This window comes from Spermophilus citellus (assembly GCF_964194105.1).
Source record: "Spermophilus citellus genome assembly, chromosome: 2".
Classification (NCBI taxonomy): domain Eukaryota; kingdom Metazoa; phylum Chordata; class Mammalia; order Rodentia; family Sciuridae; genus Spermophilus; species Spermophilus citellus.
Window position 1 is genome coordinate 249,209,526 of NC_138183.1, and position 14,927 is coordinate 249,224,452.

General features: G+C 46.9%; 1 protein-coding gene across 9 annotated transcripts in view; it reads left to right on the plus strand.

Annotated features, from left to right (window-relative positions):
- The window catches only part of MARK2 (microtubule affinity regulating kinase 2), a 61,411-nt gene that overhangs the window by 23,591 nt on the left and 22,893 nt on the right, over positions 1–14,927 (plus strand). Inside the window, exon 1 of one of the 9 annotated variants that reach the window (XM_081281311.1) lies at positions 4,670–4,776. The exons of the other annotated variants lie outside the window; for them this stretch is intronic. Coding sequence (XP_081137437.1) covers positions 4,741–4,776 — 36 coding nt within the window. The 5' untranslated portion in view covers positions 4,670–4,740. Of the gene's footprint in view, positions 1–4,669; positions 4,777–14,927 lie in introns of those variants that run through there. 9 annotated transcript variants of the gene reach the window in all.

Below are 14,927 nucleotides of genomic sequence, written 5' to 3' on the forward strand. Positions count from 1 at the left end.
ATAACAAAGACCACAGACCACTAATAAATCTGGGTAATTAGGCCAACCATAACTTCTTGGCTTTGTCTGTACTGGACTGTGTGATTTGTGCTTCTCTGTCCTGTTAGATTGTCAACCCCTTTGAATGGACCAAGAGCTGTGAGGGGTTGGGCTATATTATTCCTCCTGGTCCTACTTCCTTCCCCAAGAGCCTATTAGGTGCTTAGCCTATTAGGGTGCTTCGAACATGGTCATCTCTCAGTGAATTATTTGAGAAATAAAAAATGGGCTGGAGATGTAACTTGGTGGTAGAGTGCAAGCTGTTTGATCTGTTGCACCACAAAAAATAAAATAAAATAAAAATTGTAATATGGGTGTTCTCCATTATAACCATCCTCAAGAAAGTGTATATATACTAGTTTGTAACCCAGACATCTGTCTCTATCCAGTTCTTTGGTTATTTAAGTCTTTTTTTTTTAAATGTTAATTTTTTTTTTTTTAGTTGTAGTTGGGTACAATATCTTTATTTATTTATTTTTATGTGGTGCTGAGGATTGAAGCCAGGGCCTTGCACATGCTAGGCAAGCGCTGTACCGCTGAGCCACAACCCCAGCCCTCAAAGCCTTAATCAGTATCTTAGGTACAATAATTACTAAAAATAACTCCTTTTTGGAGTGGGGATATAGCTCGGTGGTGGAGCATTTGTTTATCTTGCACAAGACCCATGCCAGCACCAGAAAAACAAAACAACAAAATACCCACAACTTTTTGAGGATGAGAGGGAAGGTTTACACTATTGCTGGATTAAGAATCAAGAGAGGAAACCACAAGGAGAAAATCCTTTGCTGAGGAATTCCTGCCTGGCTTCCCGAAATAGGGACCAAAGCAGAGAGCTAAGCCCTTGGCTCTGCCTGAGTTCTATTCTTGCTCTTGATGCTCAGGCCATATATGCTGGGACTTTTGCGTCACCAGCCTCATCCTTTCCTCTGTGTGGTGGGTGAACAGGTACTCGGAGTGTTGAGAATTTTGTCCAGAGTTGGAGAGATCATGTGCTCTGTGTCAAATAGCTGCAGTTATTTATAGGGGAGAAAAACTTGGGAGCATGGCACAGGAAGAACTGATTTCACACCAACTCAGCGCCTGGTGGTGGCGAGGACCCAGATTGTGCTTCAAGTGTCTCAGGAGATAGTTGCTTTTCTCCCATTCAAGTACCAATCAGGCCAGCCCTGCTTAGCTTCCAAGATTACACGCGATCAGGCACATTCAAAGTGGTGTGGATATAGACTGGTTCCTTTTCTGAGGACCAAGAACTGTGAGAGGTTGGGTGCAGTGGTGCATGACTGTAATTCCAGTGACTCAGGAGGCTGAGGCAGCAGTATTGCAAGTTTGAGGCCAGCCCCAGCAATTTAGCAAGACCCTATCTAAAAAAATAAACAAATAAATAAATAATTTAAAAAAAAAAAAGACGAAAAGGGGAAAAAATAACTCCGAGGAAGTCAGGTATGAGGTTTTTCAGGACCATTTTGGGTAGGGCAGGAGTAAGAAAGATGACCGTTTTCTCCTTTCTTTAGTCCCTGTGGTCTTCGTGTAAAAGCTCCATCTGACTTCTCTATCTCCCGTTCTGAACCCATGAAGAAGGCACCAGCTGGCAGGGTAGTTGCAAGAAGGACCTGTTAGACTGGTCTGCTTGGGTCTCCTCCCCTCCCCCCAGCTGGGCACAGAGACTGAAACTGCTGCTCGCTAGGCTTTGCCAATTCAGTTTCTCCTCACGGATTATCTACTGGTGGCAGTCAGGTAGCTCCCCACCCAGGAGCCCTGAGGAACCGAGCTGCTATGGGAACCATGCGGGTGGGGGCAGGTGCCAGCCTTAGGTGTGCCGCTCACCCCACCAGGGGCTGCGCCTACTCAGCTGCTCATAAGAAGGTTGCAGAGCCCTGGGGCCTGTGGGAACTAGACTGTGTCGGCATGGTTCCTTTCACAGCACCTTGTGGCCATGTTCTTGGTGTTCAGAGAGGCTGGGAAGGGCCAGTAGCTTGTAAATGGGGTAATTGAAGCTGGGGCTGGGGGGTTCTTCCCTAGGGCATCCTAGGTTAGGGTTGTGTGTTTGCAAGGTGTGCAACTTCTGGAGTTGTCACTTAGGTTATCTTTTAAAATTTTCACCCTAGGCGAGGTTTTCCAGTATGGGAGCCCTATGTCCAAGATATGTTAGGTGATGTTTACTTACGCAGCAAGACTTTTAGGCAGGTTGACTTGACGTAAGCCAAGGTCAGGAAGTGGTTTTCAGGACTTGCAGCCCATGCTCACTTCCTGCTGTGGTCTTGGGGACAGGACTGGAAGGCTTGTGAGCCCAGAGGTACTGAGAGCCCTCGCATCCACACAGGACAGACCCTTACAGCTTGTCTTAGTCCCCATGTTCTCAGTGTGGAAACAGGTCCCAAGAGGGTAGATGACTTGTTCAAGGTTACATAACTTGTTTGGGTAGAGCTAGGTCTAGAATAGATCTCCCTTGGGTCCCTTGGCACTATGCCCCCATTACCCACACTTCAGAGGCAGTTGTGTTGCTTAGATGGCCTGGGTGGGGACTACCTGTAGGCCTCATGGAGAAGCAAACTGGGAAGGGACAGCTGGAAGAACAGCAGGCCCCAGCTGCACACACCAGAGATGAGCTCTGAAATCCTGCCAGAGATTGTGGCCCCAGAAAACCCTAGGGAATGGATTTAAGACAGAGGATACCCAGCATTCTAGCCCTAGCTCACACTGAAGGGGTCACATGGAGCAGGGCTGTATCAAGAACTACTGGGCGAGAAGCCTCTATGAACAAAGCAGGAAAACCCTGGCCCTATGACCTTCCAGCATGTCTTAGGGATGCATTTCTGGAGAGACTGAGGTGCCAGGCACTGAATTTGAGCACAATGACAGAGAAAAAATTGAGTCTTGGAAATTTCCCTGAGGTTGTGGTCAGTCTTGTTGAATGGTGAGCCACATAGCCACCAAATGTCAGGAAGGCCACTGAGCAGTAGTGGCGTCCTGAGTGGGAGATCACTTGGAGGGGCACACTAGAGACCCATGAACTGAGCTGGGTGGATGGTTGGGTGGAGCTGGGAAAGCTTCCTGGAGAAAGTGAGATCTGGGTGGGGGTTGTGGCTCAGCAGTAGAGTGTTCGCTCAATCCTCAGCACCACATAAAAGTAGATAAATAAAGGTATTGTGTCCAACTACAACTAAAAAATAAATATTAAGAAAAGAGCCTCACATGCACAGGGTTCAATCCTCAGCACCACAAAAAAAAAAAAAAAAAAAAAAAAAAAAAAAAAAAGATCTACAGAGAGGCTTACCAGGAAGAGAAAAGGGAGTGGATGGTCCCAGAAGGTGGGAGGCTACAGCAAAGACCTGGAGGTCTGTGAGAACATTCTACATTCAAAGACAAATGTCTGGAACCCAGCTGCAGGCAGAAAAGATAGCAGCCAGGTCACAGTGCCATTGTAGAGACAGTCGAGGAACCTGTGGGTCTAGAGCAGAATCAGTTTTACACACACACATAGGTAGGCATATGAACAGTTGTGATGTGGAGAGGTTTTTTTTGTTTTGTTTTGTTTTGTTTGGTAAAGACGTACTTTGTATATAAAACCATTGCTTCCTGTTCCCAGGGCTGGGTGCCCTGCGTAGAGGAGGCTTGGTGTACCCTCCACTGCAGTAGTGCCGTGTTGTAGAGTAAGAAGGACTGGTTTTTCTGTGCAGGTGTCCTGGCAGGGGACGTATGGCTGTGGATTTGGCTTTGCAGCAGGGTTGGCCTGGGACACTGGGGCTGTATCAAGCCCAGGGGTCAGAACTGCTTTCCCTTTTCTCACGGGGGAGTGACTCACAGAACTTTTCTGCCACTGGAGGTTCTGCAAGCTTCTCAGGCAGCCTGTGAAGGAGGCCCATGGTAGCAGTTGGTAAGAAAGAAGAAGTACTTCATGGCCACCACTCCTGAAGAACATTTGTCTCGCTAAACAGCACCTCTCTGTGGCAGCCTTGGACTCTGTGCTGGCAAGAGAGGCACCCTCCCCTCCCTGTGGGAAGCCATCATCTCTGGCTTCTGCTCTGCCCCTGGCCACAGACTGAATTGCACAACACAGCCCGTGAGAGTCCTGATCTCCTGTCATTGGCAGTCAGTGGCACAAGTGCTCTGAATAACAGACCTTAACTGCTAGGATTGTTGAAATGACCGTGCTCCACACTGCAGGGGTCAGGGCATAGCAGCAAAGCATGTGAAATTGACCTAAGGTTAGAATGTGACTGTCCGGCTGGGAGAAGCTTCACAGGACCGCATTTTACTTCTGGCTGCATGGACTGTCTCTCTCCCACCAGGGATGAATCCTGTTCCATGCTAGTCTTTTTTTTTTAAACTGTTTCCCTTTTTGCCTTTCCCAGAGACCATACACCTGCCCTTCTCCTGTTGTGTTCTAGTTATGATAGTACCATTCAGAGTTCTTGGCAGGAAACCAACCTCTTCTACCCCAGTTGGTTCCCCCTCCTTTCGCCAGCTTGTTTGATGTGCACATTCCCCAGAGTTTTCCTTATGCAGCTGGTTGGCTCTGTAGTGGCCAGAGATTGGAGCTCCTGCAGTGAAATCCAGCTGCTTCCCTCCTGGGCTTTAGAGGCGGGGCTTGAAAGTAGAGAATCATAATCTCCCTTCCTCCTCCTCCCCCTACCCCCATGCTGCCAGGCAAACTGGAGTGACCAGCTCTGAGTGGGGACTCAGCCTGCCTCACTGCTCTGCATGACAACAGCGATCTGGAGGAAGATTAATGGATGTGTGAGTATGTGGACGCTGAAGTTCATTACCAACTCTGTGTGCACATTATGAGAGCCACAGAGGCTTGCCCTACGTGGCAGGTATGGACTCATTTTGATATTAGTGGAGGCAAGGGATCCTTAGGGGAGATGGTGACCCAGCCAGGTGTCTGCCAGGCCTGCCCAAGGCCTACCCCTGATCTTTAGGAGAGCTGAGTGGGTGGGTGATATGGGAAGTGTATTCTTGGAATTCCTTGCAGCGCCCCCATCACCACCCCAGCAAAGCTAGGTTCTTTAGTTCCTAAGCTGGGAACTTTCATTCCTGACTTACCTCCTTTAGTTTATTTAGCATGGATTCATCTTCCTCTCAACAGGATTGTGGGTAGAAGGTTAGAAAAGCAGTAGCTGGAGAGGGAGCCCAGGTTCCCCTTCAGCTGGTTAGAGGAGGGGCAGCACCACAGCCTTCAGCCATTCTCTGGCTCCCCACGGGACATCCTCTTGCTCTGAGGCTGGAGTGCCTAAGGCAGTGGTAGCAGCCAGGCTTGCTGAGTGGGGAGGCTGTGACAAATGGTTTTACAGAGGAGCAAGGGAGAGAGTCTGATTTCACAGAGCCAAAGGCCGGCTTCTGTAGGCTTAGCTGTTAGAGCCAAGACTCAGGTGCTGGTGCCTTTTACTCATCCCTCCTGTGTCTTTGGCTGTCATTGTCAGGTTGACCTGCTGCTTAACCCTCTCTGCCCTGGAGCTGGACCTAAAGGCAGTTTTTTCCTTCCCAGTTCTGACATGGGAGAGAGGCTGTGGCTCAGTGGTAGAGCACTGGCCTAGTATGCAACAAACAAAAACCAGTTCTGAAGTTCGCTCAGGCAAGAAATGGTCATGGAAAATATTGTTTTGGTAGTTTCGCTATTGGTCAGGAGTTTAGATATCTCAGAACTGAACTCTTTCTCTATCCAAACATACAATCAAAACATTCCCAGTGATTTGGGAGTCTGAGGCAGGAGGATCGCAAGTTCAGAGCCAGCCTCAGCAACTTAGGTTCTAAGTAATTTAGTGAGACCCTGTCTCAAAAAAAATAAAAATAAAAAAAAATAAAGGGCTGGGGATGTGGCTCAGTGATTAAGCGCCCCTAGGTTCAATCCCTAGTACCAAAATGAACCCCTCTTTCTCCTGAGGCTGTAGCTTGTGGTAAAACATATGTCTAGCACATGTGAGGCCCCCAGCACTACAAAAAAGACAAAATGTCCTTTCTTTTTAAGCCCTGTACATGTATGTCTTGGTAGGCCAGGAAGGTATTGCTTTGCTATTCCTTGAATTTAGGGCTTTTTAGGGGCTCTCTGTTGCCCATTTCCCTTAGTCTCCCCTCACACCCAAGCCCCCAAACATAAACCTTTCATACAAAGAACATTGGAAAAATTAAGCAGTGCCTCAAGGTCACTTGATCATAAGTGGTATTTGGCATAGGGAGCTGGTTTGGCATTTAGTGAGTGATTTCTACTTTATATTTGAGCAAAAGATTTCTTGGCAGGAGGCCTCTCTGCTCTGTTCCCAATGCTGTCCTGTGCACAAGGTTTGCCCCCTCCCCTCCTTTAACAGGTTGTTTTAATCTTCTTGCCTATAAACAAGTGCAGCGGAACGTGTCAGCCCAGTTCATATGACTGGTTATCTCTTCACAGGGTAACCAGCATCAGCGTTAGATACCGTAGCCACTTGACAGAGTAGAGCTCTCAGGTTAAAGGGGGCGATGCCAGACAAGCCTGGGTCTGCCAAGGAACGGAAACAGGAGGGTGTGATTCCTTAGTGAGGACCACACGTGAAAAGTGAGCGTCCACGAAGCAGGACTTTAAACTGTGGGAAGATGAGGGTTTCATTCCTTCTAGGTTTTGTTTTCCTGAATTCTTAGTTTGGGCATCTCATTTATCTCTCTTCTATTCTTTGACTCTCTCCAGGGGCCTAGGACATGCAGCTGTCTCAAGAAACTGCCTCTGAGACAGATGCCTGCTAGTTCATGGGAGACAAAATCCAAAACCCCAAATCCCCTCTCCCCCAAACAGTGAGCCTGTTATGTTGTGTGAAGGACAGCTGGCAAGTCCCAGGTTGGGTTTTCACTACCACCATCACTCCCTGCCGCGCCCCCTGCATGCACACACGCTTCCTCCTCTCACAGCTGAAGTGGCAGCCTGAGCTTTAGTAAGTGTATGAGGTGCACTTGTTCTGGTCCACTGCACATTCATGTGTCTGAAACACATTTCCTACTGTGACTGCTGATTTACACAGCTTCTAGGTCTGTATATCTAGAAAGTCCTAGCAGAATTGCTAACGCTTGGTACCTGGGGAGCCGAGGTGTGCTCTTGTCTTTTCCTGGGGTGGGATGTGTATGTTTAAAGTGCTTTTTAGGGGCTCAAGTTGAGGCTCAGTGGTAGAGCACTTGCCTAGCATGTATGAGGCACTGGGTTCAATTCTCAGCACCACAGATAAATAAACGAATAAAATAGAAGTCCACCAACATCTAAAAAATATTTTTAAAAAATAAAAATAAAGTGCTTTTTATCTGAGGCAAGTGAAGTGGCCTTTTATGGAAGGGATAAAGCAATTGAGCCGCTGGAACCTTTTCTGGCTCTGTTAAGAAACTCAAGTCCATGTCTGAGCCATGGAGGAGATGACTAGAACTTGACCTTTGACCAAAGAACTCTCTTGGGCCAGTTTGAGAAGATGCATCTCTTTTTAGAAATGCAGAGTATTTGTGGCAAGTTCCAGTTAAAGCCTTCCAGACTGTATCTTCTGGAAACCTACCGAGTCAGGAGAGTATATAGAATTACCATCTTGAGTAGTTGATACTCGCAGGCATTGTTCTAAGTGCTTTGAGTGGTATTGATTATTTGCTAATTTCTGATTTTACTTCTGTTTTCAAGACTTGGTAGAGACCCCCTTATTCCTGTGGGGTTCTTTGTCCTTGGTGGTTATCAGGGACTAAAATGGGCAACAGTACAGTTAGCAATTACCCCCTGCTGCCCAGCCCGGTTCTGATTGGAGGTGTTCTGGGTGGGTTTTTCCTTCATGGCTGGATTTAAGTCACCATGCCTGTTGCCAATTAGAGCTGCCCTTTAGAGTTTGATGGGAGTGGACGAGATATGCATTCTTCTTGTAGCCCTCCTTTCTTCCCTGCCCTTGTTGAGTGAATTCAGAGGTGGAAAGCTGCAGACTTGGCTTCCTGCCTCCTTCAGAATAACCAGCATTCTCTTGTAAGGCCTAAAAGTGGCCCCCTTCCTCCCCAGCACCACCTGTTAATTGGTAGTTCTAGTTCCTGAGGGCTTCCACCAGCACATGAGCTAATCTTCACCAAAGAGTGCTATTGTTTTTTTTTTTTTAATTTTTTTTAATATTTATTTTTTTAGTTCTCGGCGGACACAACATCTTTGTTGGTATGTGGTGCTGAGGATCGAACCCGGGCCGCACGCATGCCAGGCGAGCGCGCTACCGCTTGAGCCACATCCCCAGCCCAAAGAGTGCTATTGTCATGTTCCTGTCACAGAGGTCAGAAAGCCCAGAACCCAGGTCTGCCAGCTGCCCTGGCCAGGGCTGAGCTGGCCCTTCTCTGGACCATTCTCTTCCCTTGGAAACTAGTGTATTCACGCTATCTTCCTACGGGCTCTGAAAAGATGAATTAACATGCAAAAGTGTTTTTAAGCTGGGTATGGTGGCACAGCTCAGGAGACTAAGGCAAGGGGTTCCCAAGTTAGGAGGTCAGCTTCCACAGCTTACTGAATGAAAAAGGACTGGGAGTGTCACCCAGGGGCATCCCTGGGTCAAACCCCAGTACTGCAAAAAAAAAAAAAAAAAAGTTTTTTAAGAAGACACTTATAATGGAAGATGGCTTTCATCTAGTTTGCTATACTCTTGCTCTCAGACCAAAAGTACAAACAGCCAGGGCCCCCTGAAGCAAAACTTTTGTTGCTGCCATTAATTGAACAACAGTGTTCCTAGGGTGCAACAGTGCATCCTAGGCCTAGAGCCATAAGCTTACACACACTGGGTCTCACTGAAAAGTTTGGGCTTTCCAGTCGTTACCTCACTGCTGACAGATGAACCTTCTCCCGTTTATGGGGCAAGTGAGCCAAGGTGCCCAGTCAGGCCATGACCACTTAGTGACAGGACCCAGCATTCTCTGCCTTGAGCTGCAGTGGTGGCAGGCCTGGGAAGGGAGATCGGAGGCACCTCTCCTGCTTCTTCAGTAGGCAGTTGGGAAGCCAGATCTGAAAAGCACTGGCCATTGTGTTGGGACACTGGCCCTTATGTTAGGACACCGGTGCAGGCTCCCTTCTCTCCAGCAAGAGATTTCCCTCTCTGGTCTTCCTTCGCTAGCCCTCTCTCCTGGAAGGCAGCACCCATTCAACTGTCTTTCCTGCAGCCTCAACTTCCCCTTCACCTGAATTCATGCGTCCTCCAGCCCAGTCTCCTACTTTACTGCAAGCTCCAGCCACCCCAAGTGCTTTGAAGCCCTCATGTTCAAGTCCTCACCCAGAGTTTGGAGGTTAGGGAACCCCAGTGTCTGCTGCCCTTGGTGCTTAGAGAACAAAGATATTTTCCAGGGTTCCAAGTTCAACTATTATTTAGCTTTTTTTTTTTCTTTTTACTTATACATGACAGAATGTATTTTGACATGTCATATGTACTACATGGAGTATTAACTTCACAATCTTGTTGGTTGTAGATGATGTGGAATGAACACTGGTCGTGTATTCATATATGAACATAGGAAAGTGATGTCCAGTTCATTCTACAGTCTTTCCCATTCCCATCCCTCTTACCTTCCCTTCACTCCTTCCCCCTCAATCTGGTGAACCTCCACACACACACACCCCACCTATTGTGAGTCAGTATCTGCATATCAGAGAAAACATTCGGCCTTTGGTTTTTTAGGGAGAATTGGCTTATTTCACTTAGCATTTCATCCTTCTTTATAGCTGAGTAATATTCCATGTGTATAAGTACCACATTTTCTTTATCCATTCATCTGTTGAAGGGCACCATATTTTAGCTGTTGTGAATTGAGCTGCTGTTGACATTGATGTGGCACATCACTATAGTATACTGATTTTAAATCCTTTGAGTATATGCCAAGGAGAGGGATAACTGGGTCAAATGGTGGTTCCATTCCAAGTTTTCTGAGGAATCTCCATACTGCTTTCCAAAGTGTTTGCACCAATTTGCGGTTCTACCAGCATTATGTAAGAGTACCTTTTCCCCCACATTCTCACCAAGAGTTATTGTTACTGTTACTTGTTTCTTGATAATTGCCATTCTGACTGGAGTGCGATGAGATCTCAGTGTAGTTTTAATCCGCATTTCTCTAATTGCTAGGGATGTTGAACATTTTTTCATACATTTGTTGACCGTAATTCTTTTTTTGTGAAGTTATCTGTTAAGCTCCTTTGCCCGTTTATTGATTGAGTTATTATTATTATTATTTTGGGGGGGGCATTAATTTTTTTGTGTTCTTTAAGCTCTATCTGAGGTGCAGGTAGCAAAGATTTTCTCCCACTGTATAGGCACTCTGGTTACGTTCTTTTTTTTTTTTTTTTTAAAGAGAGAGAGAATTTTTTAATATTTATTTTTTAGTTTTCGGCGGACACAACATGTTTACTTATATGTGGTGCTGAGGATCGAACCCAGGCCGCACACATGCCAGGCGAGCGTGCTACTGCTTGAGCCACATCCCCAGCCCTGGTTACGTTCTTGACTGTTTCCTTTGCTACATCACTTAACTTTAAGTATAGTTCATATACCACTTAGATCCAGTGGCGGACCCTTGTGGGCTGACCTGAAAACACGATCACCATCAAGAAGACATTTCTATGAAAAATAGTTCTTTCAGAAGGAAACTTTTTTCTTTTTTCCCTGGTGCTGGGGCTGGAATCCAGGGCCTGTGCGAGCTGGGCAGGCGCTCTACCCCTGAGCTGCACCCTAGAAGGGAACTTCTGGTAAGTAGGGGGTTTCTTGAGGAAACCTGGCAGCAGATTTGCATGTGCTTATGGAAGTGTTTTGCACTTTGTAGTCCTAACACCATCTAGCTCACAAGTAAGTCGTGTTAGATGTCAAATGGCAAAGCGGAAAAGAAACACCTCTCTTCTGCCCAGGGCAGTTGCTGGGGGGTTGCAAATACTTGTGATGGCACCGAAAGATAGGTCTGCGTTCCAGCTGATGAGCCATGGTCCCGTAGCCTCATCCTGTAGCTCAGGACCCTCTATGGGTTGACTGTGAACTGCTGCAGGAAGCAGACAGCACTTCTGCCCACCAGCGGGAGCAGCCCAGTGTGACTTTGCTTCTGGAAAAAGCAGCCAGTTGGATATTTAATGGTCACTTGGTGGAGCAGCCACACTGCTGAAAGCTTGGTCTGATAGGGACAGTTGTGAGGCCAGGGTTGTGGGAATACCCTTGGCGGTTTCTGTTGTTTTTTTTCTTACTGGCACTCTACCTCTGACCATGATGACTTCTAGAGCAGCAAACTTTGTCCCAGTGTTCTTTCTGACATTTATTCTTCCTTCTTCAACTTCTTTGAACCTGGAGGAGTAGGAGGCAGTAGTTTTTTCCTCTTCCAGGGGAAGATGCAGTGGAAAGAGGCGCATGTCTTGTTCAGCACCTTCCAGCGGCCACTGGAACTGGACAGGAGCAGGAAGGCCCGCTTCCCAGCCTGGGGATGGCTTCGTTCCTCAGCATAAAGGCATCAAGGAAACCACATCTGCAGGACAGGAACAAAGGGTTAAACCTACACCCAGGTAGAAAGGCTGTTGCATAAATGCTGAGAGGTTTTTTTTTTTTTTTTTTTTTTTTTTAAGATCTCGTGCTTCTTTTTTACTTTTGTGTTGGCAAAAACCCCAGGAGAAGATGGGAGACTCTGGGAGGAGATGATTATGCTGGTGAGTCAACTGAGCTCCCAGCTGCCGTTTTTAGTTCCATTGCTTTGCTGTAACTGGAGGCAATTTGGGAAGGTGGGGGCAGGGTAGAAATGCTGTTTTGTGCAGCAGGACAGGAGACAGGTGTGTATTGGTGAGTTTTTTGGCCTCCTAGGATTGACAGGGCCTTACGGTCAGCACATTGGTTCAAGAGGGAATCATTAAAGCATGGCTGTCAGTGTGGTAGATGGTAAATAAATGTCTTCAGCGAGCCTGATACGAGTCATGATCACTTAGCTGATGAGTAACTTTTGGAATGGCTCAAGTTGCATTGCATTCTAGAAACAACACACAATGGTTTTTTGTTGTTGTTGCAGCTTTTTTTTTTTTTAATATTCTTTTTAGTTGTAGATGGACACAGTACCTTTATTTGTTTATTTTTATGTGATGCTGGCGGTCAAACCCAGTGCCTCATGCATGCTAGGCAAGTGCTCTACCACAACCCTGGCCCCACACAATGGTTTTGATGGCAAAGCAGTGCAGGGGCTAAAAGTAGAGAGGCAGAGAAAAAAAACTATCTATCACTGAACTACATCCCAGTCCTTTTTAATTTTTATTTATTTATTTAAAAAATATTTTTTAGTTGCCAATGGATTTTTTTCTACTTTGTTTATTTATATGTGGTGCTGAGGATCGAACCCAGAGCCTCATACATGCCAGGTAAGCACTCTATCACACTGAGCCACAACCCCAGTCTACTTTATTTTTTATTTTGAGAGAGGGTCTTGCTAAGTTTGCTGAGGCTGGCCTTGAACTTGGGATAGCCTGCATCAGCCTCCTCCTGAGTCTCTGAGATTACAGGTGTGCACCGCTGCACCCAGCAGGCCTGGGTTTGATTGAGGGGGCATCAGGAGGCAGGTAGGGTGGGCCCTGTTGGTCCCCAACTATGCCAGTATTCTAAGTCTCTCTTCAGTTTCCTTTGGTGAGTACCTTTCATCCAGGGGATTATGGGACTCACTGTCTACTTGAATGTCGTCTATGTACACTGATGGGGGTTTTGGGTTCCAGAGACCATCATGAAGATACCTCAACATGTTTTCTTTTTTAACATTTTTTTAGTTGTAGATGGACACAATATTATTTATTTTTATTTTGTGCTGAGGATTGAATTCAGTGCCTCACACATGCAAGGCAAGCACTCTACCACTGAGCTACAGCCCCAGCCTCCCCAACATGTTTTCTTATTCATTCATTCATACACATTTATTTGATCAGTACTTGATTAAATACTGCACTAGGAGTCCTTCTGGGTCACAAATAAGACAGACCAAGGTTCCCTCTCTTTGACAGTAACCAACCAACTTCTAAGGCAACAGTGCCCTGAAAGGGGAAATTGGTTTCGTGGCAAGTTTTGATCTTCCTTCCTCTGCCTTTTTCTTCTGGGGTCAAGAGAAAGCAACTTTAAGGATCAAAAAGTTGAACCTATGAATATGTTAACTTGGGCCAGCCAGGTGTGGGCACTGTTGGGCAATAAGGGCATATGTAGGTGAGTGAGACACTGGCTCTGACCCTTCAGAGAAGGAGGGAGTTAAGGTTGTGGGGACAGTGAAGGTAGTATGCTGGGAGAGTCCAGAGAAGGCAGTCACACTCCTAGAAAATATGTGAATTTGGAATAAACAAAGAGAAGAGGGTTTGCTTAACCAGATCCCTTAAAAGAAGGCATCATGGACTGGAGTTGTGGCTCAGTGATAGAGTGCTTGCCTCACACGCGTGAGGCACTGGGTTCGTTTCTCAGCACGACATAAAAATAAATAAAATAAAGATATTGTGTCCATCTATAACTAAAAAAAAAAAAAAAAAAAAAAAAAGACGGCATCATGTACTAGATAGTGCACTTCTCCCCAGTGCAAGTGCACCTCCATAGTGTGTCCCTACATGGCAGCCAGAGTGGGTGGAGCTGCATCCCACCAAAGATCTAGCTTCACAGTGACCCCTTCCCTGCTGTGCCACACAGCTGCCCAGTACACAGCAGCAGGGGTGGGGGTGGAAGCCCAGAGTGCAGAGAATACACCCAAAACAAACTGCTCAGCTAGGCTAGCAGGAGGCCCAGGCACCTCAGGTGCACTGGTTAGAATGCATGCATTCCCCCAGTTCCCTGTGAAGTGAGCCAGACCTTAGGCTGCAGACTGCCTTCTGCCTCCCCCCACCACCCCCATCCCCCAGAGCCCTGGGCTGCTGGCAGGCTGGCTCTCCTGTGATATGGAGGAACTTGCTGGTCTCCATGGTTACTGTAACCCACTGGTATGGGAGGAGCCAAATGAAGTGCAAGGCTGGCAATGTGAGCTTCCCCCAGCCCTTGGCACCATGTGGTACTGGTATGTCGGCTGTTTCTTGGACCTTTTTTGAGAGGAAGAAGTTAAGGAATTAACAAGGAAAGGAAGGACCTGGGTGGGAACTGTCAGGACAAACTTTATCCTCCTTGGACAAAACAGTGCAGTGGCATGAAACCTGCTCATTCATACATGCCTCTTGGCAGGAGGGCTTCATCTTAGGAAAAAGGGTCCTCTTTGCCTGACAGCTCAGCCATGGCAGGAATTTGACTTTTCCTTGTTCTAGGAGGAAGACCATGGCGGTGCAAATCAGCTTAGTGGCACTGATACTTGTAGTCACTACGGTTCTTTGAGATGTAGAACAGAAGTGAACAGAGGCAATAGGAAACATCAAGACATTCCTGAGCATCAGGCATTGTGGATAAGCACATGGGTGCTCTCATTTAACCTTCACTTTGGTCCTAGGAAATGGGTATAGCTGGTATCTTCATGTCCCAAATCAGAGGAGTAAAGTAATCTTGCTCAGGTACAACCAGCTAACAAGTAGCCTGGCAGCGCTCGCTCTCAGGCTGTCTGCCTGCCAGCCCATCTCCCCTTGAACAGCAGTGGAGACTATAGATGTCCTTTCTGTAGTTCCCCTCTTCTGAGTCTCAGAGGCAGGCATCAGTTCTCACTCAACTTTGCAGCTGACCCCTGTCTGCAGAAGTAGGTGCTCAATAGAGTCTTGCTGGATCAAAAGTAGTTGGGGCTGGCTATATAACTCAGTTGGTAGAGTGTTGCCTTGCGTATACAAGGCCCTGGGGTCAATCCTCAGCACCCCCCCAAAAAAAGAGTATTTGGAGAGAGACAGAAACAGGATTGCAGTGAGCACATTCTCAGGGATGAGGTGGTGCTAGAATCTTCTGAAGTCCTGGTTGCTCAATAGATATGCTGTTTGGGGCTAAGGCTGTAGCTCA